The sequence below is a fragment of the Verruconis gallopava genome (genome assembly GCF_000836295.1).
Source record: "Verruconis gallopava strain CBS 43764 unplaced genomic scaffold supercont1.17, whole genome shotgun sequence".
Lineage (NCBI taxonomy): Eukaryota > Fungi > Ascomycota > Dothideomycetes > Venturiales > Sympoventuriaceae > Verruconis > Verruconis gallopava.
Window position 1 is genome coordinate 9,145 of NW_015622153.1, and position 17,249 is coordinate 26,393.

Below are 17,249 nucleotides of genomic sequence, written 5' to 3' on the forward strand. Positions count from 1 at the left end.
GCGAGCCGCTGTGGTTGATAAACAGGTGGCTGAGTGGTTATGACGAAAGAGCCTGGGATTCAGATCAAGAGAGAGAAAAGAGGTCTAACCTTCCTTTTTTTTTCTTTTCTCTCGCGTGGGTTCTGTTTTTTTTTTTCCTTTTTCTGCTCTGCTTCCTCAATGCATCGGTTGTGCTGTCGTCGACTTTGTGCTTTGCGTTGCGTCGACTCGTCTCCCCCCCAATGGCTCTCGCAAGACCGTCTCTTCACCTCACGCTTTACATTCTGGCCTTCCTGTGCATCCGTGGATCGAATTGCAATTGCTTTTTGCCTAATGGAACGGACGTCAACCGTCTTTTCGACCTTGACGGCGACGTGTGGGTTCCATGCTCGACAGCGGGCGACGACAGCATGTGCTGCAGAACGAATGTGACAAAGGGCGCGGACACGTGCGTCAGTAACGGCCTCTGTCACAGCAACGGAGGCCCCATGTTGTGGAGGGAGAGTTGCACAGATCCAACGTGGACGTCGCCGGCATGTCTGCAGCTGTGCGTGGCGGCTGGCCGCAAGGTGCAGAACAGCACGAGTGCACGCTGGCCGAACGGAACGTCGTTCCAGGACGCGAACGTAGCCGTCACGGAATGCAATGATGGAAGCTTTTGCTGCAACCGAGGCAACACCGACTGCTGTGCCAAGGGCAACGGTTTGTTCGTCGTGGACGGAAAGGTACAGTCGTCGACGGGAACGCCAACCGCTTCGTTGCCCAACGCTTCTTCCACACCAAAAGGCTCGGACGCATCTCACGTCGGTGGGAGGACCGGCGGAAATGTAGGCGCAATCGCCGGCGGCGTAGTAGGGGGCATCATAGCGCTGGTAGCTGTGGTAGGCGGCGTTGTACATCGTCTCAGGCGAAGAAAAGGCGCGGCTGCCCCCCTCAATTCCGAGATGACACATGAGCTGAACTCTACACAGCGCCTCGAAGCGTCAGGCGAGGGACTGGAAACTTACAAGTATGCCAAACATGGCGCGGTTACACCGCAACAGCAGCAAGGTTTGGTCGAAGTCCCGGGCATTCATGAAATAGACAATTCTTCGGAAATATAAATAGATATTGTACGAAAGCTATATATAGAGCACGCGATTCTGCAGTTATCATTCATCATGTCGTCGTTCGTGCGGTATTTGAAACGAAAAACTTGATACTTCTTAGGAGCAGCTCTCTTCGGCATCTTTTTGCTTCACTCTCTCTTCGCTCAACAGCAAAAACTTCTTGTCGCAACAGGATCTTAACATGGGCGGAATACTTTCGAAGCCTACGCCATTAGTAATTAATATTCAAGGATCGTGTTCTATATACATGGTATCGTCTAGTATGTGCTACTCATCTCATCATCATGCCTTTATGATAAACCGTCGCCTTCCTCTTCTTTGTCATCGCACTTCAATCCATTTAGTGGCTAGACGGTTTCAATCCCTTGCCGCTAAGACCAAAACATTCCGCCATGCGGTAGAAGACATCGGTAGCGGAATAGACGCCGCCAAATTTTGCTTGGCAAGGTCCTGTAATATATGTTAGCTTTCTATTCACGTAACCACCAGGACCATATTTCCACATCGGATACCCGCCGGGCACGTATTCTATCTGCGTTTGAAGATTGAATGTTTCCATAGGTTCTCAAAGTGACAAACTTACCCTGCGCAAAGACAGGCACATCGGTTAATGAGTGCACACCTTGAGGCTCATCCAAACTCAAGGTACCATTGTAAACGATTCCGTTGGGATTGTCCTTAGGGTTGACATAGTAGTCAGCCGCGGCACTTATATTCACAGCTGGTGTGCGCGGACCGTTCTTGTTGACTTGGTAGTCCTCACGGTAATCTGGATTGGCCTTAAGACCCTGGAAGAGAGTGTATCGTGGATCCCAGTTTGAGGGGAAGTGGACGCCCCTTACGATTCTTAGCGAAGTGTTGGATAAGCATGAGTGTAACAAACTTACTCAGTGTATGTCAGATTGCCAGTCAGAATGTACTGTGATTGGCCGGAGTTCTGGTAAACACCGACAGCATTGCGCTTTTTACGTTGATCCTTCTGCTCGTTCAGATACTTAGTGTCAACAGAACCCATGACATCAAAGCCATGTCCATGGTCAGCAGTGACAAGGACAAGAGTATTGTTGAGCTCCCCAATCTTCTCTAGGTGTTGGATGGTTGCCTTGACAGTGTCATCAAGCTCAAGAAGCTCACCAAGCGCGCGCTCGTAGTCTGGAAGGTTTTAGCATTAAGTTATAGGAACATCTCCTGCTTGGATGGGGAACGCGAAACTCACCCAAAACATGCATCATCTTGTCAATAGAAGCGGCTTCTGACATGATAAACCAGCCCTTACCCTGAGAACGAGCCTGAACAATGTCAATAGCCTTTAAGGTCATTTCCTTCAAGCCTGGCTGGTTAAGGGCGTCTTTCTTTAGACCATCGGCAGAGTTGTTCTGATTTTTCAGGTTGTCGGTGTAGACATTGCGGTCGAGCCATTTGGCCATGTTGCTAACACTGAATATTCCAAGAGCTTTCTTATCATTAGAAAGAGAGTTAAGTTGATTAGCATCCTGAGCAAGCTGGTAACCAGCTTTCTTAAACTCTGCGTAGTCTAGTACGAACTAGTTAGTCAATGAAATCAATAGACAAAGTAAGAGAAGTTGTGAGCAGCTAGTCGAAGTTTTGGGATGTGGCCAAAATTCTACGGTTGCTGATAAACTGCGCAATTACCAGACATCAAAAAAAAAAAAAAAATACTTACAGTCCTTGTCTTGGTAAGTCTTACCACCTAGGCTGGAGTTGAAGAAGTTCTCAGCTCCGCCACCGAACAAGACATCTGGCCCAGTCCAGTTGGTCCACGTGTAGTTCGTGATTCCATGCAGAAAAGAATCAATGACAGCGCCATATTGATTGCGGTCGCGAGTGTGGGCAGTAAGAGCCGCTGGGGTAGCATCCGCAATGAATGCAGTGCTGACAATGCCAACTGCGCCTCCGACGAGGCGGCGGAAAAGCTCTGCAATAGTCTCGACTTTGGGGTCGTCAAAGGCATTCTTGCTGCTGTCAGCGTAGACTCCTAAGCAATTAACAGTCGATTTGTGACCGGTATAGAGCGCAGTAGCACTGTTTGCTGAGTCGGTGATAAAAGAGTCAATGGAGTGGGTCATTTGATGGCTAGAGAAGTTAGCTTCGTGATGCACTTGCTATTTTTTTGATGAATGGTGATCATTACCCGAGAACTGGAAACTTGTCTAGCTGCATTTTGGTCTGGTACTTGCCGTTGATGCTCTTGTGGCCAATCAAACGGGCAGCAGTGATCATGTTTGTAGTCATGCCATCGCCAATGAACAAAATAATGTTCTTAGCCTTGCGCTCAGTCTCCAGATCACGAACTTCCCACGTTGCAACCGTGGTGCTACCTCCATAGTAGGTCAAGGTCGCATTGTAGATACCAGGAGTGCTCAGGAAGACCCGTCTATACGCCTTCGCAGCCACATTGACAACAGATGGAGTGCCAGCATCCTTAGCGAAAAGGTCCTCATACCAGGTGAAGTTCCACTTCTCAAGTTTTGGAGCTTCGACTTTGAAGAAGTCCTCAGCAGACGCAGTCTTACCATCTGGGCTTGTGATGGTGAAGGTGAAGGCTTCATCAGGCTTTCCGTTATGGGCAGCTTCGCTACCATTGACCGGAGCATGGACTTCAAGACGGATGTCAAAGTACTGGCCAGCCAGGAACTCGGCCTGATCAGGAGGGAAGATGCATCCCAGCTTTGGACAAGTTCCAAGTCTACACGGCGAGTCAGTATTTCAAACTCTAGGATCGCGATTTCAAACTGGCTAAGTGCTGAAAGAAGTCACTAGGCACGGCAAACGTGGTGCGGAAAGGGAACTGACGTTGCCCACGTAATTTCTCTCTAGCAATTTTCGACATCGTCACGGTGCCTTGCAGCTCTGACAGCGAAGAGATGTTCTACGTACCTTTGGAAAGTTTGTGACGAGACCACTTGCAGCAGCAGGGCTCCTGCCGTGATAAGACGTTTGAAACCCATCGTGCCTGAAGATCAGAGAAGCTCCAGACGCTTAACGCAGGGGAAAATACCTTGATGGTAGGAGAAAGCACGTTCCTGGACAGTTCAAGTACATATATCCGGTGCTTTCGGCAAGATGCTACCTAAGAGCTGTTGCGCCAGGCCCACGTTTGGAGCGACAAAGATGCCGTGCTCTTGACGAAGCTTAGCGACCTACATCCTGAATTGAGCAATCACAGTCGATCTCTTCATCATGCCCTTCGCTCTCAAGGCACGTCAGCCGGAGCCTCCCCACGCTGACTACCGACCTTGCCTCCTTCGTCATGAAATTTCGTACCAACCGGCGGCTTTGCAGGAACAGGCGTGTCCAAGGCAGATCTGTGCTGTGCCCGGGCGAGCTGCACAACCCGCAGATGGTTCATCGGCCCAGTATTGTCGATTACAGATGCTGGACGCAACGTGCTAGACATTGAGCTTCGATTCGACGACCGAGACCGTTACCAAGACTTCGCCCAGACTTGCTCAAGCCCGCTCCGAGCCTTGGCGGGCACTTTATCGTTCTGTATGAGGCAGCTTCGTGCCAGTCAACGTCGCCGTGAAAGCGTAAGTGGCTATGCTGCCAAATGACGCCAATGAGTTACTCAATTATATTCTCAATGGAAAAGCGGGAAGGAATCGACCTGGTGGTGTCGTCAGCTTCGAGGCTTTTGGGCCAGGATAGGGCTGCCAAGACATGTTCCAAGTACGGAAGGTCGTTCAGCCTTGCAGAAAGGTCACGCGATTAGGACCGCACGGAGATTCAAAGACTATGCATATCATGGATGCGCAACAATGCAAAACTCCAATTCTGCTCGCAAACATCGAATACGAAACTTGGGCATGGGATTCATATAAAACTTCGAGTGTACAGTATTACGGCAGTTATCAAACAGAGAGAAAACGAGTCCCAAGGGGGCAAGAAAGGTATGATTTAGTATAGCTCTTGCTGAATCCGCGACAAGATATGGAGACCAATGGTAGACTAGTCGAGCACCCTGCCAGCCACAGCACTCCCACTTCGGTCCTTTGTCTGCACCTTTCTCAGTGTTTTTCCGGCTTGGATACTTCCCAGCAATGCACTTCTATCCGGTGCGCCAGCTGGTCGTGCAGAGCCCGCACCCGGTAATGGAGGCGGGGGAGGTGCGCCACTATTTGGCATTGGCGGAGGCGGCGGAGCATTACCCGTAGGCAAAGGCGGAGGTGGTGGAGCACCTCCAGTTGGCAATGGAGGGGCGGGAGGGGCATTTGTTCCTGGCATTGGTGGTGCAGGAGGCGGGCTACCAGCTGTGACTGGACTCTGTACTGATGGACTTGCAGTGGCGGATCTGTTGCCATCCATCGCTGAGAGCGGGCGAGGTGGAGCCATCGTGCCGAACAGCAAAGACGCCAATTGTTTGGCACCTCCACCAACAGGTGCTTCATCGTCGGAAGACTCATTATCCGACTCCAGTACAGACCAGTCGTCACTATTGGAGCGAACACGAGCCGCACGCGTCGCCGCACTTGGTGCTTCAGCCTGCTGCTGGACCAGTCGATGGAATGGATTCGTCGACTGAGTAGAGGCCTCCGAAGGTGTCGGTGTCTGCGCCGCAGCAGCTTCACTACTCTGACTGCTCGCTTGCATCTTCTTCAAGAACGGATTGTTAGTAGATTGCTCTGCTGGTGCTGTAGCGGTAGGAACAGGAGGTCTTGGCGGGCTTGCGACATTGACAGTGGGTACAGGAGCAGCCGGTTGGGGCGGTGGCGATGTCACGGGTGTGGCCGCTTTCGGCAGTTCTTGACTGGCAGTGGGAGTCGTCTCTTGTGGAGTGACCTGTTCAGGACCCTCCTCGTCAGACGAGCTGTCTTCAGCAAGGCTCTCAAGCTGCCTCTGTAGTTCACGTTCTCGCTCCTTAGCAGCTTCAATTTCGGCCTGACGTGCAGCAGCTTGAGCCTGACGTTGAGCTTCAGCTTCCTTGGCTTCTCGAGCGGCAGCTTGTTTGCGCTTCTTCTCCTCTTCTTTGCGAAGCTTGCCTTGGCGAACTTGTTCCTCGAGCTCTCGGATGCGAGCTTCCTGGGCCTCCTTTTCGCGTTGAGCCTCTTCTTCTTGCCTGCGAGCCTCATCCCTATTCGCAAATTAGCTCAGTCTTCTGATTCACAAAAAATAAATATACTTACTGCATGCGTTTTGTCTCTTCCTCTTGCTCACGCAAAGCTTGCTCCTGAATAACCAAACTAGCGCGCTTCTGCTCAGCTGCTGCCTCTCTTCCTGCTTTGCGAGACGGAGGTGGTGGAGGCTTCTTTGCGACTGCCTTTGTCGGCGGAGCAATTGTTTCGTCCTCAAGCCTACGTTGACGCTCTGCATCCTTTCGAGCATCTTCTTCCTCAGCTTTACGTCTTCGTTCTTCTGCTTCTCTCCTTTCACGTTCTGCACGTTGAGCAGGTGTCTCACCAGGCTTGGATGGTGCCTTGATGCCCAGGGCGGCGAGACGCTCGGCCATGCGCTGTTCAGCCTGTTGTTTAATATAAGCGGCGCGTTCTTCAGCAGTCTTGTAAGTCGAATATGAAGAGCCATTAGTCGCCGATGCAGAAACAGGTGCGGACGAAGCTTCGGCAGATCTTGCTGGCTCTTCGGATCGTGTAGTAGCTCTCGCAGGCTCTGTGCGCGTTGTTGATGGTGTCGAACGACTGCCTGCCCTGCTTTCCTTTTTGCGATCCTGTGCCAATCTGCTCTCACGCTGCAACTCGAAGATGAAATCCTTGACCTCGTCTTCGACACCAAGACCTTCTTCCCAACGTCGTCGCTCATGCTCACTGGCAGATGATGCGGCGCCTTCTTTGAGCCTGTCTTCCAGGCTTTTACCGAACTCACGCACGCTCTCTTCCACATCTTGAACCATGCGTTCGTGATTCTCACGTTCAATACGAATACGCGCAGTCTCTGCCTCCAGTCTGCGGGCAGCTGCTTCTGCGTCGTCACCACTGGTGGGAATCGGCTTTCCACGCAAAGCGGCTGATCTCTGTTCCATCATAGCCTTGGCGCGAGCCCTCAGTCGATCAGATTCAGTTACTGCACCCCCGGGTCCGGTACCAACAATCGGTGTTGACGAATTCGGGTGTGCCTTAGCGTCCTTCAAACGAAACAGCTCGAGCTGAGCATCAGCGATTGCGCGTTCGCATCTTCGCACTTGAGACGCCAGATCAGGGAGGCGGTCGTTCAAGCTCTGCAACTGACGTCTAAGAATCCTCTTCTCAGCTTCCGAGTCGCCATCACTCGCGTGGGAGTTTGGATGGTTGTCAATTTCCTCCTGTATGCGTCTGATTCTGCGATATAAATCATCCGCATCCCTGCGATCTCTCCTATCCAACGCGTCCTCCTCTTCCGCGGCATTCTCATCTCTGAAGTCAATAGCATCGAGCAGAACCTGCTTCTCAGCAATCAATTTCCGCAGCTGATCAAGAGTTAATTCATCACGCTCAGATGCAGGGCTGCCTGGCTGTGCTGGAGAAGGCGTCCTTCCACCACCTCCTATACGATGTCTGGCGCTGGATTTGTATCCAATATCATCATCGTTATTTCGGAAGACAGTGGCATCGCCTCTCTGCCCATGTAAGGGACTGCCTTGGCGGAAGGAATGCGATTTCATATAGCTCACGCCAGTCCTTTGTGGCTGCAAAAAAGCACCAGATGACTTTCGCTCTTCAGCGTCTCTTGAGAGCAAAGACTTCACGCTGCTCATTGCATCGCCGAGATTGCGTGTAGATGGTGGAATGAGCTCCGGAGGCAGGCGATTCGGAACCGGGTAGCCGTTTAACTTGCGGTAGACCAAATGCATAGCCACAGCGAATTCGTCCATGTTAAGCTTGCCACGATTATTGGGATCAGATAAAGTCCAAATACGTTCCAAATCCGACTTTGCGAGGCCCGACTGGCTGAAAATCTCGATAGCTTCAGGTCCAGCGATATAGCCCTTACCAAATCCGTCCCATGATCTGAAAACATCGTCGTACAACTTCTTTTCCTCCTTCGTAATAGCCCACGGCACTTTAGCATTTCCCTGCAAATTTTGCATAGAGAACCCGCCCTCGCGGCCAGGTTGCGGCATGAGCTGTTGCTTGAATGCATCAAGGTTGGGCAGACCGCCCGCTGGCGCATTCACAAGTCCCCACTGACCTGGAACACCTGTGGGCTGACTATTAAGTGGTGCGACCATGCCAGTAGGTTGAGGTTGGAGACCAGCTACCAGGCCCTGATTTCCAAAGCCAGTGGGCATGGGTGGCATGGGTGGTCTTGGGCCAGTGTATCCACCACCTTGAGATCCGCCAAAGCCAGTAGCCTGTGGTTGAAGATTTTGCTGCTGACTGCCAAATCCGCCCGGTCCTGCAAACCCCGTCGGCTGGGGCTGCTGGTAACCTGTGATCTGCGGCATCATACCCGTAGGTTGGCTTGTGAGCTGGCTAAGCAGTTGTTGGTTATTCTGTTGTGGTTGGGGTTGCTGAATAACGGGAGGAGAGGCTGCCGACTGACGTGATGGGGCTGTATCGGCCGCGTTGAACGAAATGATGTCAACCATGCTTGACACCTCATTCTTGATTTGTTCTGGCAGAACAGACGGCAGGCTCTTCCCATTCATTCTCAAGTTACACAGGTACATAGCAAGAGCAAACTCAGGAAACATAAGCTGTCCGGACTTGGTGGTATCGGAAAGGACCCTGGTATAGGGTTAGTTAGTGATATAAGCAAGAGATCGCAATGCTCACCATATGTCAGACAAGTCGTTGCCACTTAGTTTCGAGCGCAACAGAATGTCGCGTGCTTGCTCACCAGACAAAGCAGCATTGTTTCCGGCGGCGGATTTGAAGAGCTGCTCAAATTTTGCTTGATCTTGCGCTGTAATGAAGGATAATCTGATGTTGGGTATCTTACTTCCCGAAGTTGACGGACGTGCTGTCGACGAGGATGCAGGCGTTGTCCTGAACGAATCAGCCATTTGAGCACTCGTCTTTTGCTGCTGTAATGGCTGAGCTGGGGCCTGCTGCGACGGCTGCTGTTGCAGTGGTTGCGGTATTCCGGTCGGCTGGCTGTATTGGAACGAGGGCTGCTGCGAAGCCATCGGCGGTTGCATTTGCTGACCATAGTTACTGGTTTGCTGCCCAAACTGGCCCGGATAGCCAGTAGCTTGCGCATTCAGAGGCTGCTGTCCGCTTGTCTGCTGCTGCCCGTACTGAGATTGCGGAGCCACATATCCGGTATACTGGTTTTGTAGCGCTGGTGGTTGGCCATAACCCGGCTGCTGCTGCAGCGTTGGGTTGAGAAAGGAGGATGAGCCATAACTTGGCTGCGCACCAGGGCGAGCAGAATTGCCTCCGCCGAGGTAGCTGGAGGAATTACTGAACATCGCGGAGGCAGTTCCAATGCTTTCGGCGACGATGAGGTCTAAAGGAAATGTGGTCGAAGTTGAAGATGGGGGTTCTGCTGGCTCGTCGAAACAGCTCAAGCCTCATGCCTGACGACGCGTGCTCTGTGCTTTCGCTTAGACTTGCCCAAGCTGCGTCTGACGTAGCAGTACGCGAACAAGTTAGCTGCAGCTACACTGCTACGACTCACTGCTGCAAGGACGCTGAACGCTTACATTGTGGGACGGAAAGTCATATCCATGAGGGACTGCTTTCTTCCCAACAAGCTGACATAATGGCACAACAAAACGGCGCTTCTGGTGACGTTGTCAACCCAGCCGAATTCGCGACGGTGATTCCTCTTTGTTCGTGTCGCCTTCAAGGTAGCTAATATTAGCAGACTCTTCGAGAGATCCGCGAAGGCGAACAACAGGCAGCTATGATGGAAAAGAACCTCACAGCGCTCGAGAAAAAGATAGACGCTATGCTAGTGATGGCTGAGAAGACTGAACGCGAGGTGAAAGCGAGGCAGGCAAGCCAAGCTGGGGCAGCGCAAACTCAACTAGAAAATGCTGCTCCAACCGTCGCAAAGGAAAATACCCGCGAATAAATAGAGCAGATCCATGAAAATGTCTTTGCATAAGATCCTTAAGTATAGAGGCATAGAAAGAGAAAGGCAGATCGCAAAAGACATCCGAAAGATGAGATTTTGATAACATCGATGAAGCCTCTGTCTCTAGCACTGCGTGGAGTTATTCTTCGCATCTATTTGTTGAAATCACTGGCCGCGGGTAGTCCTTCAAGGCAGTCCGCTATTGAACAACTCAGAAAGATTGAATCTGCCATTAGCATCTTTCTCCGCCACCCCTACTTCGGTAATGATACCATCAATCAGCTCAGCAGGAGTCACGTCAAATGCCGGATTCCAGATATCGATTCCTTGGGCCGCGATGGCTATAGTCTCAATCTTGTCCTTCTCGAGCTCTCTACCCAATACGCGAGGTCCTTTGATGGTAGCGACCTCCGAACTGGCGCGTTCCTCGATAGTGATATGCTCACCGTTGGGAGTTTGCAAGTCAATAGTCGTTCTTGGGGCCGCAACGAGGAACTTGATGCCATGATGCTTTGCTAGGATGGACTGTGGTGAAGTTAGTGCTTTGGACTCAAGACACAATGTGTGACAATAATTACCAAAGCATAAGTCCCAATTTTGTTTGCTGTGTCGCCATTTGCTGCAACTCTGTCGGCACCGACTACGACTGCGACAAGCTTATCAGCTGGCCCCTTCAATCTCATAAGGGCTGCAGCCATTGAATCTGTCACCAAAGTCGCAGGGATAGCATCATGTACCAGCTCATACGCTGTCAATCTTGAGCCTTGATTATACGGTCTTGTCTCCGTGCAGAAGGCTTGCTTGAGAGCTCCTTTCTCATGTAGCGACCTAATCACTCCTAGAGCTGTTCCATACCCTGCTGTAGCTAACGAACCCGTGTTACAATGCGTAAGAATGCTAACAGGCCCGCTTTGCGCTGCTTCTGTATGCTCCAAAATCCATTTCGCGCCGTAATCACCAATCCCCCGATTATCCTTCACGTCATCTTCTAGCATTCTTTCGGCGGCAGCCACATACGCATCCCTAACACTTTCTCCTGTAGCCCCCTCCGCGCTCTTTGCTTCCTCAACAATGGCCTCTAATTTCCTTGCTGCATCTGCCAAATTCACAGCGGTAGGTCTCGAAGTAACGAGGTACTCCAATTTCTCAATTATGAATGCGGCTACCTCTTCAGGAATTGTCGACAGCGTTTCATGAGTGAGCTCTACGGCGAGCGAAAGGGCCGCCACAATGGCTATGGCGGGAGCACCCCGCGTGCGCATGGATTTGATGGCATGCCATCCTTCAGTTGCCGTTCTCACAGAATCAAAATGTGTAGTGTAAGGTAACTGAAGTTGATCAAGCACTAGGAGGGAACCCCTCTCATATCTGATGGCTTGTAGAACCATTTATACTTGTTTACTCCCAAGCTCTTTCGACTCTGCCAGATTATTAGACTTTGAATCTGCCTTGTTGAATTGAATTGTTTCTATGCCCAGGCTCACCTACAATAAAACAATTCACACAACCAGGCGCCGAAGATCTTAATCTCAATATGCCTCGAAAGAAACCAACCAGTATTCTCTAAACTGAAAAAGATGCTTACATATGCCGACACCTGAAATTTTTTGTGTTCAAAGGATATTCTCTTACGTGAATATATTTCGGGCGACTTCGGAGATTGGCCCAGCAAGGAATTCCAATCGCACTCTTCACTTTCAACTCGTGGGTGGAAGCAATAAAGCTTCTCTTGCATAGTTCTCCCTGGCAGATACATTTCACAGGATCTTTCCGCTGAGCAATCTCGCCTCGAATCAGCATTATTTGGTCACGTGACTTCAGGTACTACAACTGAGTCAGATCTATCTTATCCAACGCCTTGTCATAGACTGTGGGATCGATCTTTGAATCAAGCCGTGTGGATTACGAGCTCCAAAATGGGAAGACTCATCACTGTATGTATTTCTTCTGAAAATGTAGGATCCCTCTGACTATGAACAGGTTGCTACCTGTTCACTTAATCAGCATGTTCTCGACTATGAGGGCAATCTCGCTAGAATTGTACAGTCTATTAAAGAGGCCAAGGCTAAAGGTGCCCGGCTTCGTGTTGGACCAGAACTTGAAATCACTGGTTATGGTTGTCTCGACCATTTCCTAGAAAGTGATGTTTACCAGCACTCATGGGAAATGATGGAGAAGCTGCTCGCTAACAAAGACTGCTACGACATCCTTCTCGATGTGGGAATGCCAGTCATGCACCAAAACAATCGCTTTAACTGCCGTATTATTGCTCTGAATGGCCAAATATTATTCATCCGACCAAAAATGTATTTAGCCAATGATGGCAACTACCGCGAGATGCGGTATTTCATTCCGTGGATGCGTCCGCGCCATGTTGAGCAATATGATCTTCGCGGCAAAATGAAGAACATCAAAGGCCCGCATATGATACCCATTGGTGATGCTGTTATCAGCACACCGGACACGTGCTTTGGTGCTGAGACTTGTGAGGAGCTTTTCACACCACGAGCACCACATACGGACATGTCCCTAAATGGCGTTGAAGTCATTACAAACTCTTCCGGCTCACATCACACCCTAAGGAAGCTCAATGTGCGTTTGAACTTGATTCTTGAAGCTACGCGCAAGAGTGGCGGTGTCTACTTGTATGCAAACCAAATGGGCTGCGATGGAGATCGCTTGATGTACGACGGATCTGCGCTAATTGCAGTCAACGGGCAGCTTGTCGCTCAAGGCTCACAGTTCTCTCTGAGGGAAGTGGAAGTGATCACTGCCACAGTTGATCTCGAGGAAGTGCGCTCGTACCGCTTTGCGCCCTCCCGCGGTTTACAGTCTATGCAAGCTCCCACGTACCAGAGGATTGAGACCCAATTTTCACTTTCATCAGATGAGTTGGAGAAAAATCCTTTCCTGGCACCCGATCAGCCTTTTGAGCCACGTTATCACCGACCAGAAGAAGAGATAGCCATGTCAGCAGGATGTTACTTGTGGGATTACTTGCGACGATCTGGAGCAGCTGGCTACCTAGTGCCGCTTTCAGGCGGAATCGATTCCTGTTCAACAGCTGTTCTCGTTTTTTCCATGGCAAGGCTCGTCATGGCTGCAGTCAAGGAGGGCAATGAACAGGTTATTGCGGATGTCAAACGAATCTGCAAATACTCCGACGAACTACCCAGCACGCCACAGGAGCTTACAAACCAGGTATTCCACACAGTGTACATGGGGATGTCGAAACAATCGAGCGCAGAGACCAGAGGCAGAGCAAGGACTTTGGCTGAAGCCATAGGCTCGTATCATATTAATCTCGATATCGACGAAATTTTCGAAGCACAGCGGAATTTGATTGTTAAGCATCTAAACTTTGAACCAAAGTTCAAGACCCAAGGTGGATCGCCAGCGGAGAATATATGTCTGCAAAATATTCAAGCTCGCACGCGACTCGTCACCGCCTATGAATTCGCGCAGATGCTCCCTACAACTCGCAAGCGACCTGGAGGAGGTGGTCTTCTCGTTCTTGGAAGTGCGAATGTAGGGGAAGCATTACGTGGCTATTACACGAAATACGACTGCAGCAGCGCGGATATTAATCCAATAGGAAGCATTGACAAAGACGACCTCAAGCGATTTATCGCTTATGCAAAGACTGAGTTCGGCATTCCCGTGTTGCAGGAATTCCTCGACGCAACACCGACTGCCGAGTTGGAGCCTATTGAGGAGGATTACGTTCAAAGTGATGAGGTTGACATGGGCATGTCATATGCGCAATTGAGCGTTATGGGCAGGCTACGGAAAGTGAACAAACTTGGTCCACTGGGCATGTTCAAGAGGCTAGTTCATGACTGGAAGGATCATATGGAGCCAAAGGACGTTGCCGACCTTGTCAAACGTACGCGTCTTCTTTTCCTTTGACTTCTTTGGTATTAACGACGTCGCACTAGGTTTCTATCATTTCTACGCGATCAATCGTCACAAGATGACCACGCTCACACCCGCGCTACATAGTAACGATTATTCACCTGACGATAACCGTTACGATTTAAGACCTTTCTTGTACCCAAGCTTTTGGAAGAACTGGAGTTTCAAGAAGATTGATGAGGAACTTGCGGAAATTGAGAAGAAAATAAAGGCCAACGGGTACAAATAGAAACGTATCGACGTAACATTCTTGTCGTGCAAGTAGGGCGGGGCTTCAAGAGATGCCTTCCTCTTCCTGTCAGAATCTCGAAATTAGATTGCATTTGTGGATGACTACCCTATATTCTAGATTCTGCAAGCTCATGCACCTGCAATCGTGTGCAATAAGCTGCCGTGAAGGCTATCAAGCATACCCGGACATCATCAACGTACCGAAATGGGCTCGTAACCCCTTTTTTACTTCACATGGTTTCAGTCTGTTCAAACTATCATGGCATTCTTTACCATCTGTACATAGATGGGCCAGAGTTTCGGTAGGTAAATCGCAACACAGGTCGATATATTCTCCGAATCCATCAACACGGCCGGCATGTGTTTATTATGACATGCCTAAGGGTGGATGTTGTGGCTTGCTTTTGGTCTAGAAGCTGCGGGAGCTGCAAAGTAGTCAAAATATGCATTTCTTGCCCCTATCTTCCCTGCCCCCCCCCCCCCCCCTCCCTGCGCATTTCTAACCGCATAGTGCGTTCAAAAAGACAAGATTGGCTATGTCACGGGGCTTCTGAGCACTTTATGTTCCTGTAAAGGCGGGAAGGCTCCAGATTGTCCTCAAAACGCCCGGAATCGTCACATATAGTCCTTGATTTCCTTCGGGCTGCACAGACGTCACTGATATTGAATAGACGCCGTTTTGAACTAATTAAGGGATATTAGGAGAACAAATTCTCGTTCGTGCACGTGCTGAATGACCATATAGTTTCTCCCTGGGCAATTCTCATGGTCGGTTTGTGCCTTCCCGCGCTCGTTCTCTGTCGGCCAGATAGCTCCTTCCGTGAAGAATACTCCTTGAGCTTTGCTTAGCATTACTTCATTTGATTATTCTGAGTGGAAGGTGCAATATGCCACGTTGCTTCGCTCTCAAAGGTCGTTGAATAGTCACTTGTAGTCCTGCAACGTTCCTTTCATCCCTTGTTCTTTCATACTCACAACAATAATCTCGACGTTTTATACCTCTAGATTTGTCTCCCTTTGCTTGCCTGCACATTCGTATCGCATTTCTACTTCGTCCTAGCTGAAGCTGATGTGACGGTTGCCAATATTAGGCGCACCTTCTGTGATGCCATACAGCAAGACCAAACTCCTCCACTAATTTTGAGTGGCGAAATGGACGAACGAATTGCAAAGGCATTGAAATCCGCACCAGCGGATGCAAACATGTATTTGCACGACGTTGTTGTTAGTTCTAAGTCAGCAGCGGTGCAAGTCACGATTTAACTCTGAGCAGAGTGCAACGAAAGTGAAGCAAGAGAAACAGCAAAGAAAGCAAATTCCAAAACCTTCGACCATCTACAGGCTTCTATGCTACTTCATCGACAACAAAAGTCCTGAAAGGACGCGTCGATGGGTAATCTGCACTGTTTGGCTCAATGAGCACATGCTAACAGGTAAATGACACAGGCAGCAGTAGTGCTCTTACGATTTATCCATATGTGGAGCGACGTTCGTAAACAGTTAAGGAATTTGACAAAAAAACACCGGCAACTCGGCAGACTAGCTCTATATGGGACTGAGGAGTTACGGATATTGAGTGCAGCCATAATTAGCTCTATCACGACTACGTCACGTCAGTTGACAATGTTTTGGCCAGAAAAGTCTTTCTCTCACCTTGATGTATCGAAGTTTCCTTTGAGTTTGAAATCAAAGTCATGGGCCAAGAAGCTGAGAAAATTTGTCAACGAGGCGTACCCGCAAGGTAAAATCTCAAGGTACAGTCAGTTAACCTGTAGCTCTTAAGCCGATCTAAGATATTTGAGCAGCCGTCCATCGACAGTCGAGATCGACGCAATTGAGGTTAATTTAGTTACAGACGACAATCCCCAGATTCTGCTCAGCTCAAGGAGCTCCCTTGAATGCATCGTAGATGACCGCCTCGTCATAACTTTGGTACCTCCTCGGGAAAACGAACCCTTATTCATCGACATTGCATATTCCATGATCGAACGCCTCGAGGCACAGGAAGATCCGGTAAAAACAAATGAAAAACACAAGAATTTAACATGTACAAGTCTTATAGTGTACTTGCTCGGCACCAAGAATAATTTCGTTATGAACGCCGAAAAGAGAAGTGGCAGAAGTATTAAACTGATCTTCCAAAATCATGAAGCAGTACGTGCCGCACAGGAAGTAATTCACTCGGCATGGGTACAAGGGTGTACATTGCCTTCACAGGTTGCGGATGTTCTAAGATGCAGATCCGGGGAGCATAACGTAGCAGAGAAATTTGGGAAAACTAGACGACGAAATGGCAACTTCGGTGGTAACTCGTGTTTACTCACCGCGGTAAAAGATGGGGAAAAGTCGAGAGCGGGTGTTGAAAATAATTTCATTGTAAAGCATAAGGCTCGAGAAGCCGCCTCTGGCTTGGCGAGTAAGGATACAAGCCATGAGCAAGATCGTGCGTTACTCGAGTCATCACCGTCAAGCAAGTCTATTTCTGCGGTGGAAAAGCGTGTGCGACTGCAAACCGCTGTTTCAAAAAATCCAGTCGAGCTGACTGAGACATCGATGACTACTAGTGGGAGTAAATCAATGTTTACCTCAAAAGAATCTGCAATACGACCAGCCCAGCCAGTCACGGAAGCGTTAGATTCATATGTTACACAAGCAAAGCAAGATACGACAAGATCTGGGGACAAACCCCCAGCCCCTCGAAAGTGGTTCGGAGCAAGGAAGTCGAAATCCAAACAGGCACAGGATAAAATTATTTCAGACATCTTTTGCTTTCCTTCTTCGGATGACGAAATACCTTGCAAAAGAATGAAGAAAACTGGCAAGTTGGGAACGGAGAAAGACATTAAACAAAGCCGCAGCATATCACAGGTTCAATTACGAGCTGGTGTGGACCTGGAAAAGAACCAAGCCTCCCAGAAGACTGATAGAAGTTACGGGGTCCTTACATCTGGACCGCAAAGCCATATAGCAGAGAAGGCAAAGTTGGCGCCTAGCACTCCGCAGACTGAAACGCTTGCCAGCACAGTCGCTGAAGGAGCT

The 17,249-nt window shown here is 49.6% G+C and overlaps 6 protein-coding genes across 7 annotated transcripts; 3 read left to right on the top strand and 3 right to left on the bottom strand.

Annotated features, from left to right (window-relative positions):
- Positions 1-221: 221 nt before the first annotated feature.
- Positions 222-1,177, top strand: PV09_05395 (uncharacterized protein; the record flags this gene model as incomplete). Its single annotated transcript, XM_016358897.1, has 1 exon — positions 222-1,177. One exon carries the CDS (start codon positions 222-224, stop codon positions 1,080-1,082), a length of 861 nt encoding a protein of 286 aa, XP_016213036.1. The 3' UTR covers positions 1,083-1,177.
- Positions 1,178-1,294: 117 nt separating this feature from the next.
- Positions 1,295-4,449, bottom strand: PV09_05396. Of its 2 annotated transcripts, XM_016358899.1 has the most exons (8): positions 4,108-4,449; positions 3,987-4,062; positions 3,241-3,795; positions 2,773-3,182; positions 2,305-2,622; positions 1,976-2,240; positions 1,672-1,925; positions 1,295-1,538 (listed from the first exon to the last, which is right to left on the bottom strand). In XM_016358899.1, the coding sequence occupies exons 2-8, from the start codon at positions 4,055-4,057 to the stop codon at positions 1,429-1,431; spliced, it is 1,983 nt and encodes a 660-aa protein (XP_016213038.1). In that variant the 5' UTR covers positions 4,058-4,062; positions 4,108-4,449; the 3' UTR covers positions 1,295-1,428. The 2 variants fall into 2 exon arrangements, with proteins under 2 accessions (XP_016213038.1, XP_016213037.1); XM_016358898.1 differs by having other exon boundaries at positions 3,987-4,449.
- A 384-nt stretch (positions 4,450-4,833) lies between these two features.
- On the bottom strand, positions 4,834-9,529 carry PV09_05397 (uncharacterized protein). Its single transcript, XM_016358900.1, has 3 exons — positions 8,816-9,529; positions 6,233-8,767; positions 4,834-6,180 (listed from the first exon to the last, which is right to left on the bottom strand). Exons 1-3 carry the CDS (start codon positions 9,451-9,453, stop codon positions 5,058-5,060), a joined length of 4,296 nt encoding a protein of 1,431 aa, XP_016213039.1. The 5' UTR covers positions 9,454-9,529; the 3' UTR covers positions 4,834-5,057.
- Positions 9,530-9,746: 217 nt separating this feature from the next.
- On the top strand, positions 9,747-10,061 carry PV09_05398 (uncharacterized protein; the record flags this gene model as incomplete). Its single annotated transcript, XM_016358901.1, has 2 exons — positions 9,747-9,803; positions 9,852-10,061. The coding sequence occupies 2 exons, from the start codon at positions 9,747-9,749 to the stop codon at positions 10,059-10,061; spliced, it is 267 nt and encodes an 88-aa protein (XP_016213040.1).
- A 37-nt stretch (positions 10,062-10,098) lies between these two features.
- PV09_05399 (S-methyl-5-thioribose-1-phosphate isomerase) lies at positions 10,099-11,807 on the bottom strand. The gene is made up of 3 exons (XM_016358902.1): positions 11,553-11,807; positions 10,643-11,484; positions 10,099-10,589 (listed from the first exon to the last, which is right to left on the bottom strand). The coding sequence occupies exons 2-3, from the start codon at positions 11,450-11,452 to the stop codon at positions 10,251-10,253; spliced, it is 1,149 nt and encodes a 382-aa protein (XP_016213041.1). The 5' UTR covers positions 11,453-11,484; positions 11,553-11,807; the 3' UTR covers positions 10,099-10,250.
- On the top strand, positions 11,759-14,666 carry PV09_05400 (NAD+ synthetase). The gene is made up of 3 exons (XM_016358903.1): positions 11,759-11,998; positions 12,045-13,950; positions 14,003-14,666. The coding sequence occupies exons 1-3, from the start codon at positions 11,981-11,983 to the stop codon at positions 14,206-14,208; spliced, it is 2,130 nt and encodes a 709-aa protein (XP_016213042.1). The 5' UTR covers positions 11,759-11,980; the 3' UTR covers positions 14,209-14,666.
- The last annotated feature ends 2,583 nt before the right edge of the window (positions 14,667-17,249 follow it).

What these genes read in the sequence shown, in the direction of transcription:
- PV09_05396 (XM_016358899.1), bottom strand. Translation starts at nt 4,057, where the DNA reads ATGGGTTTCAAACGTCTTATCACGGCAGGAGCCCTGCTGCTGCAAGTG. An exon ending in GACTTACCAAGACAAGGACT is followed by an intron (nt 2,623 to 2,772) that starts GTAAGTATTTTT and finishes AGTTCGTACTAG; the next exon opens with ACTACGCAGAGTTTAAGAAA. An exon ending in CAAGATGATGCATGTTTTGG is followed by an intron (nt 2,241 to 2,304) that starts GTGAGTTTCGCG and finishes AAAACCTTCCAG; the next exon opens with ACTACGAGCGCGCGCTTGGT.
- PV09_05397 (XM_016358900.1), bottom strand. Translation starts at nt 9,453, where the DNA reads ATGTTCAGTAATTCCTCCAGCTACCTCGGCGGAGGCAATTCTGCTCGC. An exon ending in AACGACTTGTCTGACATATG is followed by an intron (nt 8,768 to 8,815) that starts GTGAGCATTGCG and finishes ACCCTATACCAG; the next exon opens with GGTCCTTTCCGATACCACCA. An exon ending in GAAGAGACAAAACGCATGCA is followed by an intron (nt 6,181 to 6,232) that starts GTAAGTATATTT and finishes ATTTGCGAATAG; the next exon opens with GGATGAGGCTCGCAGGCAAG.
- PV09_05399 (XM_016358902.1), bottom strand. Translation starts at nt 11,452, where the DNA reads ATGGTTCTACAAGCCATCAGATATGAGAGGGGTTCCCTCCTAGTGCTT. An exon ending in AAATTGGGACTTATGCTTTG is followed by an intron (nt 10,590 to 10,642) that starts GTAATTATTGTC and finishes ACTTCACCACAG; the next exon opens with TCCATCCTAGCAAAGCATCA.
- PV09_05400 (XM_016358903.1), top strand. An exon ending in CGTTGCCGACCTTGTCAAAC is followed by an intron (nt 13,951 to 14,002) that starts GTACGCGTCTTC and finishes ACGTCGCACTAG; the next exon opens with GTTTCTATCATTTCTACGCG.